At 55.1% G+C, this 13379-nt stretch overlaps 1 protein-coding gene across 6 annotated transcripts in view; it reads left to right on the top strand.

The window, feature by feature from the left end:
* Positions 1-2914: 2914 nt before the first annotated feature.
* CELF5 (CUGBP Elav-like family member 5) overlaps positions 2915-13379 on the top strand; it is a 42659-nt gene continuing 32194 nt past the window's right edge. For all 6 annotated transcript variants that reach the window (XR_008821643.1, XM_056337623.1, XM_056337624.1 and 3 more), the window contains exons 1-2: positions 2915-3258; positions 11447-11529. Coding sequence is in view for 5 of the 6 variants with exons in the window: in XM_056337623.1 (XP_056193598.1) it covers positions 2991-3258; positions 11447-11529 (351 nt within the window). In the remaining variant the exon portion in view is untranslated. The remainder of the gene's footprint in view (positions 3259-11446; positions 11530-13379) is intronic.

Here is a 13379-nt window from a genome sequence, read left to right as displayed (position 1 = left end):
TCAAATTTGGCCCACTGGACTGGACCTCTTTACCTTTTATCTTAAGCTAAAATCCAGACACTCATATGCCACAAGAAGCCAGGAAAGTATAGATGTGTTTAAAGAAAACACATTACGTTTTTTCACTAGCAAATGTCTCTGCAGAAGACAAACTTCCTGGGCACACAATGTAGTTTTCTTGTAATGGTTCTTTTTTGAAGCGGTGTCTCACATTTGGGCAGAATCTGTTCCTTCATCCTCTGGGAATCATGCACCTGAGCTCTGCTGTGCCCCTGCTAGCTCTCCCTTGCAGCCTCCTCAGTGATAAATGCAACATGTTTCTTCCTCATTGGTGAAGGTGACCTGTCATTTCCCTTTTTCACTCTCTCTTGGTGCTATCGCTATCTTTTATCTACCCCTTAATCCTGTTACTGTGATATATAATTCTCTGTGTGGCTCTGTAAACCCTTTCCAGGTGCTGATTGACAGCTGTTCTATTTTTCATTTACCAGCAGTATTTTCATGTCTGTTCTTCTCTTTACTGCAGTTGGGGTGATTATAATATGTCCATTCATGGACTCCAAAAGATACTGGATATCTCTTTCCTTCTAAACAGATATTTTCTACCTGAGGCACTGGGTCCCTCGAGCTGTAACGTAAGTCTACAGCAGCTTGTGCTACAGCAGCTGGCATGGAAAAGCAGGCTAGGCATGGAAAGGTGCTTGAAAACATTACTTGCTTAGGCATGATTCATCCAAGGTGAGGTTTGCTGCTGTTGGGATACAGGTTTCTTGTTTTTAAGATGGCCCTGTTTGCAGCTGTTAACAGGGAGAACAGCTTGACTTGTCATAGGCTTCCCAGCTGATGGATCTGTGGCTTCCAAATAGATGGCAGAACCCTGGCAGTCTCTGCAAGAGATGTAAACAGAATGTTTGACCGCTGTGGGGAGTTCTGGGGTTTTAGGGTGAATTTTAGGAATGGTACCACCCTCAAACACAAGGCAGCTCTACAGGAGACTTGAGACACCTTGCAATGGCCCCTGGGCTCAGGCCACACTACAAAAAGCTGAGGGCCTTTGTGAGGCCGTTTCAGTGAAAAGCCTGGATGCAAATTCCAGGTTCTTGCACCTGCTGGCCCTGCGTAAGTGTTCTGGCAGCTCCCCATGCAGGTGGGGGCAATAGCTGTGGCTGGAGAAAGAAGGGTGCAGAACTGGGGCTTGGGGAAAGGTTGAGATTTTCAGCTGGGCACAAGGGAGGAGAGGAATGAAGCCACAGTGCTTTCCTGCTGAGGGCCAGCACGTGAGAGGCATTGCTGTGACTTTAGCCTGGGAGTCAGGTGGGTGCACACACACGAGCAGTACTCTTAGTTCCTCCCCTAGGATTGGGACCCTTCTTCTTCCCCTGATAAACACCTCCCCCCCCCCCCCCCCCCTTTTTCCTAACCTTTCCCGCACAGATACGAGCACTGAACTTGCTGCAAATATCTCCTGTTGCAGGGCTTGGCGTCAGCCCTCTCCCTTCTCGGGTAAAACCAAGCGCCACGGATCTGGGTGCTGTTTGAGCCGGTGCTCTTGGGGGGGTGAGCTGTGTGTACCGGTACTGGGGCACCGTGGGGAGAGGGCAGCGAGGAGGATGGGGCTGGCGGAGGCAGGCAGGAGGGCAGCCTGCTGGACCGGGCTGCGTGGGAGCGTGGGGCTGTTGTCGCGCTGGGGCTGTGCATGCTGGATAGCAGGGTCCCCTCCTCCGCTCGCTGCCGCTTCCATCTGCAGGATCCAGGGCAGGAGTAGCAGGAGATGGCAGAAAGCTCCTAGCGAAGAGGCTAAGGAAGGGGAAGAGAGGCAGGGTCGTGCCTGCACCACAGTCCTTTGTAAAGGCTCAGGCCTGGTGTGCTCAGCAGAGCTGAGCACCTGGCTCAGCCAAAGCTATCGCTGCAAACAACCCAGCAACCCCCCCTCCCTCCTCCCAGCACGAGGGCGCAGGAGTCCATTCATCTTCAGGGACACTGGGGCAGGATGACAGGCGAAAATGTATGGTGTGACGCCAAGAGCTGTGCATGCTGCAGAGGAGATGCCCGGTGGGATACGCAGGCGGTGTGTGCTGCGGGCGGTGGGGCTGGGCTGCATCCCCGCTCCCCATCCCTGGGCGAAGGGAGATGAGGGGGTCTGGGCCACCCGGGCTGTGCTGCTCGGGGCGCTGACATCCCCGCTCGCCTGCCAGGACTGGGGAGGCTGGGGGGGAGCAACCCACGGCCTCACACCAGGGTCGGGGCTGACCCTGGCAGCAGTGATGGCTGCTCCGGTGGGGATGTGTGACCAGCTTTCCACCATCCAGCACAGCCCGAGCAGGACCTAGCTGGGAACGCCGCAGTTCAGGGGGGAGCTGAGCCTCTCCAAAGACTGGGGGGCTTTGCACACCAGGGCCTGGGACAGGGAGACCCGGCCGGGGCTGGGGCCACCTTTGCTTCCCATTGCAGCTGAGCCGCCCCTCGCTCCTGCTGGCAGCTCCCTGGCCTCGGGGGGAGGCTGTGCTGGAACACTTGCTGCTTTAAATCATTTCTTTTCCTCCACCCCCTGGTGCCGAGACGGCGACAACAAGGGGCTAAACGCCGCTCCCTGCCCCGGGTGGTGGCGGGGGGGGGGGGGGCGGGGGGTGGTGCGGAGAGCGAGTGCTGATTCTGGAAGAAGCGCTAATGCCCGATCCCTGACGGGGGACGGGCTGCTACCAGCTGCGACAAACACCGGGTCCAAGCGTACAGGGTTTGGCTGGGGGGGACCCCTGAGCTGCGACTCCCCCCTCCAAGCACCGGCGTGGCGGGGCTGCTCGGCCCTGGGGGCGCGGGCGCAGCTGCCCCCTGCCCCTGGTGGGGCCCCTCCCGCGGCGCCGCCCGCGGCCGGCAGGGGGCGCTGCGGCGCGGCCCTTTGTGGCGCGGCGGCGGCGGCGCTGGCGGCGGGGCCGATCCAGCCGCGCTGCCGCCCCCGCCCGCCCGCCCGCCCGCACCGCCGGGCGCGGGGCATGGCCAGGCTCAGCGAGGGCCAGGCGAGGCAGCCGCCGCTCCCGCCAGCGCCGCAGCCGCCGCGCCGAGCCTCCCCCATGAGCAGCAGCGGCGGCGCGGAGCCCCCCGCGCAGCCCGACAGCATGAAGGACCTGGACGCCATCAAGCTCTTCGTGGGGCAGATCCCGCGCAACCTGGAGGAGAAGGACCTCAAGCCGCTCTTCGAGCAGTTCGGCAAGATCTACGAGCTCACCGTGCTCAAGGACCGCTACACCGGCATGCACAAGGGTGAGCGCGGCCCCGCACGCACGGCCCGCTCCCCGGGGGCGCGCACAAAGGGCGCCGGGGCCCCCCACCCCCACCGCGCCCCCCCCGGGGCGGTCCACGCGTGACCCACCGCGATGCGCTGCCGCCGCTCCCCCCACCCCGGTGTCGCGACCCCCGTTTCCCCCCACCCGGGAAAGGCTCTGCCCCCCACCCCTGCCCTGCCCACGGGTGGGGTCCGGTGTCCCCGCGGAGCCTTCCCGGGGGCTGGACGGGAGCCCCTCGGGGGGGCAGCCCCCCTCCCCCCCGACCTCGGACCCCCGCCCGGGTGCCCACATGCTGCTACCGTCACCAGATCCGCCTAACAAAGGCGATTGGCCCCAAATCTGCGCTGCCAGCGGCGTTCGGGATAGCAGGGGGGCCTTGGTGGGAGACGGGGGCAACTGGAGGGTCTTCCCTGGCTGAAAGACCTTGAGTGGATGCTAAAAAGTTTGAGGCAGCTTGGGTTTAGCTGCGCTTATTGTTGTATTTTTAAGCGGTGCTTTGAAAAGCCGTGGGGTTCGGGATGTTGGCGGCTCCAGCCCATCCCAGCAGGTGTTTGGGATCTTGTGATCACCACGGCTCCAGCCATGAGTGGGAACTCGGGAGCCCGTTTGCTGGGAGATCGAGAGCGGGATCACAGCACCACTGCCGGGCACGTGTAGAGCAAACCTGCAGGGAACCCACCGTAAGGACCTTGAAAGCTGCCAGTGCTCAGCCCGGGCCCCAGCACCCTAAAGTGCTGGGTGATGCGGTCGGTGTTGGGGCGTACCGGAGGGACCATGAGATGCGTTTGGCCCTGATGCCTCTGTTTTCAGATTTAGGAGGAAAGGTAAGAAAAACTGTGAGTGCTGCGGTGACTCGAACCGTTCTAGACTGCACGAAGGAAAGGGACAACAGAAAAATAAGTTTCTCTTCAAACAAAAGACCAAATCGAACCCAAAGGCAGAAGGAAGATGCTTCCCCGGTGAAGCTTGTGGGAGCTGGGCTGGCTCGAGGTTCGCTGGAGAAGCGTGTCTGGTTGGGACTTCAAAACCAAAATGCCACGTGCTTGTGTGTCTGTGTGTGCGAGGGGCTGAGTCCAAACCTGCCACCATCTGACAGCGTGTGGCCAGGTTTCAAACCCAGTGAGGGAGAGAATGGGAGTGAGGCAAGACACAATTGCACATTGCATTTCCGTTGACATATTAAATATAGACTGCGTGGTCTGAGGTCAGGTTCCAGGCAGGAGACAGATTCTAGGGATCTGCCACTTAGACATGCAAATTAGAGGGGGCAGCACTGGTATTAGCCAGATGTGTGATATTAACTTGCCGCTAAATGCAGGATTCCTGCAGCAAAATAAATATATCCCTTTGGTTTTGACGTTTTTCAGCAGATGCAGGTGTTGGGCAGGGGTTGCCGGTGCTGTGTTCTGTCCAGAAAAGCCCACTGGGATGTGTGTGTTCTGCTGGTGGCAATCATTCCCGCGCGCCTGCAGCTCCCTCTGCCCCCTGCCCTCTTTGCACAAAGCGAAAGGTTGGGATTCCTTTCCCAGTGGCGTGGGTTTACACGTAGACCTGGGTTGGGAATAGGCAATATACCTCTCCAAAGAAGTCATTCCTCTGTAAGGATGTTGGGGGGGGGGGGGGCTTAGCAAAGAAATTAGACCCACAGCCCAGCCAACCCTGACCCTCACCATCCCATCCCACCTTCCCAGGTCTGGCTGCCTTGGCTTAGGCTCCATGCGTGGTGGCCGACCTGGTGAGCAGCCGCTGCTCCCATTGGCATTGGGGACAGGCTTTGGCAAATCTGGCTAACTACGTGCTCATTCCTGCGCCGTGCAGAAGCCATAATCTTTCTGGGGCAGTTGTAACAGCAGATTCCATTTTTTCTCCCCCTGTTCCCTGATCTGCAGCACGATCCAATTGACAGCTCACACGCGGCTTCCATCTGCTTTTTTCCTTTTCTTTCCCTTAAACGGGGAGAAGCGGTCGTGTGAGAAGCCCAGCAGCTCCTCTTGCGATCCCTCGCAGCTTGACGTGGAGCTGAGCAGCTGCCTCTGCCCGCAGGGAGGAAGGAAAAGGGGGAAAGGTCCGCTGGGGCTGCGGATCCAGGAGCCCAGGAGCTGGCTCGAATTGTCCTGTAGAGGTGCTGAGGACTGATGAAGTCACTGGAGGCAGAGGAGGATCTTAAGCCCTGCTAGAAACATGAGCATCGTTACGAAATGGTTTTGTTCGTGCCTGACGCTATTCATGTCTCAGCAACCTGACTCCTGGTAGTCGATAGCGTTCCAGCTTCCTAATATTATTCATGAGGCAGTTTTTCTATTTATGTTAATCACAGATACATTTGCATCTTAATGGCAGTGTTTGTCTTAAAGCTAATATTTTCCTGGGAAGAGCAGGGAGGCATTTGAACAGGCTTTTGGAATGGGCCAGAGGAGGGAGAATCAAGTGGACATTTTTGGATTTGTGTGCCAGAATTGGGCAGAAGGTAGATCCTCTGCGAGGGTCAACCGTGTTCTCCTGGCTGGGTTTCCTAGCGGTGCCTGCAGTGGGGAAAGCGGGGAGGTTCTGGGGTGTGGGGTATGGGGAGGTTCTGGGGTGTGGGGTACCGAATGGAGCTGGAGCAGAGCAGCAGGGATGGGAGCAGCCCTCGCAGGGCACAGTGTGTGGACAGACAAGCGGCTCTTCCAAAGGGCACGGGGGAAAATAACAACCTCAGCCCAACTTGCCTCCCTGAGTTTTGACTCAGCTTCTGCAGGCTTGTAGATAAGCTCCTCGCTGACTCCATGCTTCCCCTGCTGAAGTATTTGGTGTCATTTTGGATGCTAAGCTGAACCTGGAGCCCCCTCTCCTCTGCAAACTGACAGCCTTTTCTTGCTTAAGGCTTTAGGCTGCTGATGTCTGGAGTAATGTTTAGGATCTGAAGGGACTGTAAAGCCCAGAGTCCGTGCGGTTCATAGGGAGGATCAGGCACAGAATATCTGGGGTTTTGCTGCAGTCTCTTGCAAGTGGAACTAGGCTGAGTTCTGCTTACAGGGAGCTGGAAACCCTCCTGGAGCCATTGGGAGCAGGGTGGTGGACGCACGGGTTCTTTCAGGGATCCTTGGCAGAACGATGATGGTGCTACATCATAGTTACGCTTAAAGCTTTATTTTCTTAACAGAATTTTACGGTTAGTATAGCAGAGAATGGATGATGAGAATAGCACAGGATTTCTACAAGCAGAATCACAACAGTATGATCTATAAGTAGCATAATACCGAATTTATAACTTAATTTACCTGGACCCCCTGCAGATCAGGTCAGATTTGAATACATGGGTTGCTGTATCAATATAACAAATACAGTCTAGGCTTAGAAAAGAAGACAAGTGAGTGCTGGGCGGAGCGGATGACGGATGACGATGGTGTCCCTGGCTACCGGGGCTTGTGGCTTTTGCTGTCCAGCAGCAGCTCCAGTCCTGTTTTCCTCATTTAGGACTCGTACCAGCTTGATTATAGACAGTGCTCAGGGCGCTGTTACGCTTCCCTGTTCCGTGATGGGGTGTCAGTACCACCCGGGTGGCCTGGCACCTTCAAGGCTGGCACTTTCTAACACCCTGAGTGCTTTTTAACACAGTGTCCCATGTCTCAGCAGGTGTAACTGACGTGGTGGCAGAGGTGCCCGAAGAGGCATAAGGCTGTTGACCTGAGTTTGCTGTTAACTAAAGCAGGAGATGTGGAAGTGAGAAAACCTAGTGAGAGTGATGGGCCCATTTGCACCTCTGTGGATGTCTCCTCCCTGTTGGGTGGATCTCTGGGTGACTCTGTCAGGCTCAGAGTTCTAGGATCTTGAACCTGTGAAAGATGCAGTAAGCAGGGTCCTGTCACAGCATGGAAACCCTTCCTAGCTGGGAAAATGTGGCTTTCCTTGAGCTTCTGGTGCTTCTGCAAGCTTTAGACACCTGGGTGAAGGCAGGGGGTAAGGGGATGCTGTGGAAAATGCCTGGTGAAGCATCCTAAGAAGCAGCTGAAGCGTTTGTTTGCAAGAGATAGTGTCTCTTCAAGAGGGAAGATTCTTTTCCCCAAATATTTGTTTACACAATTAGGCTTGGACTGTAGTGTTTCTGCAAACCCCCTTTCTGTATTTTTTACCAGGACTTTGCAGCGACACAATTCTAGACTCCTGCATCCTACCTCCAAAACGTTCGGCTGCGCAGGACAGTCGTCATGTTTTCCAGAGGACACAGCTGACCTCTTTAGCTCCCTCCTTTCCATGGCCAGTACAGCTCCCAGATCCTTGCCACTTTGGAAGCAGGAATGAGATTAAACGAATGAACTGAATGTCTGGAAATCTTGGCGACACGGAGCGCTCAGGGATGGAGCGGTAGACAGGGCTGTCCTGTGCCCACAGGCTTGCTTGTCCCAGTGCAGCCCAGGCGCAGCTGGGATTCTCCTGAGACAAGGATGGTGTCTTCATTGCACGTGGACGTGGTACCCCCATCATTAGGGGTTGTTCAAGTGCCGTTTCATGCTTGAGTGAAGGGCAGGAGTACAACCTGGCTCCTGTTGAGCAAAAATATCACGCCTTTGAGAAGCAGAGTAGCAGCAAGGGTTGCCCTAGGAATGAAGTGGGAGGTTCGAGTGAGGCATCTTTGGGCTCCGTAGGTGCAGAATGCTTCTCTCTCCAGAGGCTGCTGCCTCTTGGTTCAGATACCTGAGCACCTAAAAGACGAACGGTATTTTGGGCTGCCTTTGTTGTAGGGAAGAGAAGGACTGGAGGGCTCTGGGGAGGGGATTCATGGCGCTTTTTTTGGACAGGTGCTGGTGGATGTAGGTCTTCCTGGGCTTTGCAAATCTCTGATCTGAGATGATGACAGTACCTTGCAAAACAGCTACCCCTGTGTGAGTAGTGTCCCTCCTGTGTCCCCACTAAGTGGTGTGCCTTTGTCCAATCCTTATTTTATCCTCATCCTCCCGTGGGCTGAGGTTTTTGGGCCTGCCAGTGTGTATTACCTCAGTTTTGATGTTGCTGAGCACTGGAATTGGGACTCAGGTACTGGGTTTGAGTGCTTAACTCTGCAGGTAGCTTCATGTAGACTTATTCCTCTCCTATCCTTCGTTTTCTTAGGTTTGATGGCTAATTCTCCTGAGACAAGGATGGTGTCTTCATTGCATGTGGACATGGTACCAATGCATTGAAGCTTTCAGTGGAACAAATTGCTTATTCCCAGCTCCTGACTTCGGAGTTTTGTGTGCTAAACTGACCCAAATTCTCTTAGAATGGGTCTCATGTAACTTGCAAAGTAGCAGACTGGAGCAGCAGGTGGAAATGGACAAGTATCTGTGGTTGGGACTTTGGTCACCAGGCCTTCTAATCTGTTAGGAATAGAATCGTTAGGTTGGAAAAGACCTTTGAGATCATCAAGTCCAACTGTTAACCCAGCAGTGCCAAGCCCATCACTAAACCTCATCCCTGAGCACCGCATCTACATGTTCTTTAAATATCCCCAGGGATGGTGATTCCACCACCTCCCTGGGCAGCCTGTGCCAATGCTTGACCACCCTTCCCATGAAGAAATTTTTCCTAATATCCAGTCTAAAACTCCTCTGGCACAACCTGAGGCTGTTTCCTCTTGTCCTGTTGCTGGTTATTTGGGAGAAGAGACTGGCACCCCCCTCCCTACAGCCCCCTGCCAGGCAGCTGCAGAGAGTGAGAAGGTCCCCCCTGAGCCCCCTCTTCCCCAGGCTGAGCACCCCCCAGTCCCTCAGCTGGTCCCCCTCAGACTTGTGCCCCAGCCCCTTCCCCAGCTCCGTTGCCCAGCTCTGGACATGCTCCAGCACCTCAAAGTCTTCCTTGCAGAACTGAGCACAGGATTTGTGATGCGACCCCACCAGTGCCGAGGACAGGGGGACGGTCACTGCCCTGGCCCTGCTGGCCACGCTGTTTCAGACACAAGCCAGGATTCCCTTGGCTTTCTTGGCCACCTGGGCTCCTGGCCACCTGGATGAGTTGCTGGTTCATCTCCAGCCGGCTGTCGACCAGCACCCCCAGTCCCCTTCCCACCGGGCAGCTTCCCAAGCCCGCAGCGCTGTGTGGGGCTGGTGTGACCCCAGCGCAGGACCCGGCACGGAGCCGTGTTGAACCTCATCCAGTGGCCTCAGGCCAGACCCCCCTGCAGAGCCCCCTGCCCCCCAGATCAGCACCCCCCACAGCTTGGTGTCATCTGCAAACTGAGTGAGGGGGCACTCGACCCCCTCGCCCAGATCACTGATCTGGAGACCCCCTCTAGCCCAGCCCTGGGAGCACCCTGTGTGCCCAGCACCAGCAGGATGTGACTCCATCCACCACCATGCCTTGGGCTCAGCCATCCAGCTGGCTTTTTACTCAGCACAGAGCGCATCCAGGGTTTAGGGTTTGGGCTCTCTGGTTATACTGGTGCTTTTGAGGCTTTTCCTGATGCTTGAGAGCACAGCAGTCTCTGAGGGTAGAGTGAAAGCAAAGGGGTGCTTTGCCCCCCACCCCACCATAGAGCTAGCTGCGTTTGTCGTGAGAAGTGAAGGTTACCTGCATGCTTATTGCCTTACTGCATTTGTTAAACTATCTGGTGATCCCACGTCTGGCCTTGATGCGGCATCCTTGGTTTAAAACCTAGGCGATAAGGAGCTGTATTTGCCTATTGAAGGTATCTAATACCCGTGTGCTGTTTGTGGAGGGTTTTTTTCTCCTAGCAAGAGCTGTGAGAACAGATGTGATTTGTTTAGCTGCAGCAATTTATCGGAATTGGGATGGAAGAACAGCCTACTCCTGTTGCCATGGGTTGGGGTTGTCCTGAGCAGCTGGCTTCCGTGGGGGCTAGAAGTGTCGTGTACCACAGAGACACTCTGGGGCGGAGGGGAGAGATCCAGGAGGTCCCTGTCCTGCATCCATGGAGAGCTGAAGCGGGAGTCCCCCAAGCCAGGCACAAAAAAGTGGGGGCAAAAGACCCATCCTCTCTCTTTGGGCCATAACAATGCCATCTGCAGCCCCAGCACAACAATACAGATGTGGACATTTAGCAACAAGCTGCAGGGCTGTGTCCTGCCTTTGCTTGGGATGTGAAATGCCACTGCGAATAGCAGGGGGTTGAGTGAGGGGGTCAGAGGCACGCTAGCATTTGAGTCTATTCTCCAGTGCTTTGCCCATCCTCATCTGAGACAACTCAAGTGACGGAGCTCCAGGCACTTCCCTGGGGAGATTGTTCCACAGACTAATAAATCTCTCTCTGCTAGGAAATGTTTCTTGATAACCAGCCAAATTTTGCTTTTGCTTAGTTTCATTTGATTATTCTTAGCATCAGAGCACCCAAAGATGATCCCTCCTCTTCCTGGAGGGGCTACAATTCCTCCCCTCCTCCCTTGGCTCCACTATTAGGCTCAGATGTTGAGTCAGATCTTGACAAAGAATGTCAGGATGTGGCCTTTGCCGTGTGCTTTTCATCTTGCTTCTTAAGCTGCCCCTTGCAGAAAGCGTTATGCTCTGCTGCTCTCTGTGTTTCCCTCGTCATGCATGTGTGTATTTGGGGTGTGTGTGTGTGTGCACGTTGTGCGTACGGCACAGAACGCCAGGCTTCTCCTTCTGTAGCTTTCCATGATTCTGTGAATCTGGATCATGGAGCTTTCATGAGAGTCTAAAATCCCAGATGCTTTTCCTCTTTCCTTGCTGCTTTTTTTTTTGTTTTATTTTTTTGTATCAGTCATCATTCCGGTCCTTGCATCTCCTCTGATCCTTGTGCTCAGGGCTGTTCCTCCCACAGGCAGTGTTACCCCGTGTGTTGCTCTCCAGTCGTTTCTCACCTTGTTCACCGCCTGTTTCAAACCTGGTTGATTTACTGGGACCCTTTTCCATCACTTCAACAGACCTTGGATGGGGCCCACAAACCTTTTAATATCGTTTCTTTGTCTTTTTCCCTACAGTCTTTGACGCATCCACATTAAGTAACATTTGCACCTTTAATTAGCAAACCTCCCGCTCTGCCCCTGCTTCCCCTTCGCTGGGAAAGGAGTGGATTCTGGCGCAGGGGCCATCCTCTGTACTGCTGGGATGGAGGATGGGAACAGGGCAGCGTCTGCAGTTCTTGGGTCACCCGCTGTTAGCAAAGAGGAGCGTCGTCTCGACGCGCGTCTGCAATTGCATGTCTAACTTGACACGTGCTGTGTTCACTGCAGGTTGCGCGTTCCTCACGTACTGTGCCAGAGACTCTGCCATCAAAGCCCAGACGGCGTTGCATGAACAGAAGACTTTGCCAGGGGTAAGTCCCGGTGAATCGTGCCTGGAGCTCATGCCACGGGCAGGCGAACGGGGGATTGTCAGGGGAGCGAGGGAGGGTGAGAAGCGGTTTAGATTCATTTTCCTCCTTGTGAAAGAGGAGCGTGGTTCGGGGGTTGGAACGCGGATGTGGGAGCCAAAGCACAGTGACGCGCTTTGCAGAGCTGCTGCTCTCTTCTCCACCTTGCCAGGGCTGCCCCACGTAGCTCCAGCCAAGCCTGACTGTGCTGCTCTGAGGTGTGATGTGACATCTTCAGCGACCTGTCCCCATCCCTAGGGAGATGTGGGCTTTGGGGTGGAGTGCTGCCCTGTGGTGTGATGTGACATCTTCAGCAACCTGTCCCCATCCCTAGGGAGCTGTGGGCTTTGGGGTGGAGTGCTGCCCTGTGGTGTGATGTGACATCTTCAACGACCTGTCCGCATCCCTAGGGAACTGTGGGCTTTGGGGTGAAGTGCATGGGTCCACCCTGCACGATGGGCATGCTGGAAGGCTGAGGGGAGACAAGACAAGGTACCAGACCCTTCTCTTCCAGGTGTGCAGAACTTGTGGTGCATCTGCTCCTAGTCTGCTGTTGCCCTGCGGGTGGCTGGACGATTTGTGCTCTGTGCAGGATCCAAAACGACTCGTAGTGCAGTGGCTGAGTTGGATCAGCTTCTCAGAAGGAAAAAAAATAATAATACACTTGCCACATCCCATTGTTTGGAAGAGAAATGGGTTACGTAGGTGAGACCCAGGCTGCTGAACTAGTGTGTCTGTCCTGGATGCTGGGAGCAAAGGGCAGGAGGGATCGCAGGGAGCAGGTGGAACGGGTCCATCCTTGCAGGAATGTCTTCTGCCTCCCTGGCTCCCACTGGGAAGCTGAAAGGAGTCCTGAATGGTTGCCATTCCCAGTTTGGTAGGATGTGAGCGCTTTGCCTGGGCACTGCGCTGGCTGAGCTGAGGGGGTTGATCAAGCACGTTGGAAGGATTCCTTCGGAGGTGAGTAGGCGGAGGAGTTGGGTACTTATAGACAGAAGCTCACAGGAGGCCCTGAGCGCTCAAGGCAACAGAATAATTAATGTAAACCAGGGGTCTCTGGAGAGGGGTTAGGAATTCTTAACCATAATGTTTCCTCTTTAACCCGTATGGGTCCAAATAGCTTCCCCCACCTCTCCCAGCTCCCCATAAGACTTCCACACACACGCATCCTTTTCCATGTTTCTTTACCCGTGCTCCCTTTTTGCACGGCTCTGTATTGTTGTTTGAGGGCTGGGAAAATCCACGTAACTTATTTACCACGTAGCAGGGTCTTCAGTGCTTCAGGTTGCGTCAGGGCAGCGAGGGGGGAGAGTGCAGCTAACCAGGTGCCCAAATACTGTTTTGAGTTCGTTTGGATGAGGGGAAAACTTCCAGGCTAAGGCAGCGTGAGCCGTGTGCGTCGGTCCAGGGCAGGACTGACGGCGGCTGTAACGACGATGAGCTGAAGGATGGAGGAGCAGGAGGAGCAGCGGTGATGAGTCACGGTACGGCGCTGCTAACACAGCGCAGGAGGCAGCCACGTCTCCAGCTCGTACCTGTAGAGGGACTGGGAAAGGTTTTTGTGTGAGGCTCGGTGGAGTCAAGGCGGTCTCGGTTTTGCTGCACCAGGAATCTGTTCCGTGTTTTGCTGTGTTCTGTACCGTTTGTGCGCTCAGTGGCTATAGTGTGCTGCGTGGAGCAGTATTTAAAGCAGCAATCTGTCTGTGATGTGGTCTTCTGAAGGCTTTTTACGTTAAGGGAGGTGTAAGAAACTGCTTGGGAACAGTAAGAAGTCTGTGCTAGCCGAGTACTTTCAAACATGTTTGTCTGGAGAC

The sequence above is a fragment of the Falco biarmicus genome, chromosome 4 (genome assembly GCF_023638135.1).
Source record: "Falco biarmicus isolate bFalBia1 chromosome 4, bFalBia1.pri, whole genome shotgun sequence".
Classification (NCBI taxonomy): Eukaryota; Metazoa; Chordata; class Aves; order Falconiformes; family Falconidae; genus Falco; species Falco biarmicus.
Note: the sequence above shows the minus strand (reverse complement) of the source record. Positions and strands in the feature narration are given on the sequence as shown.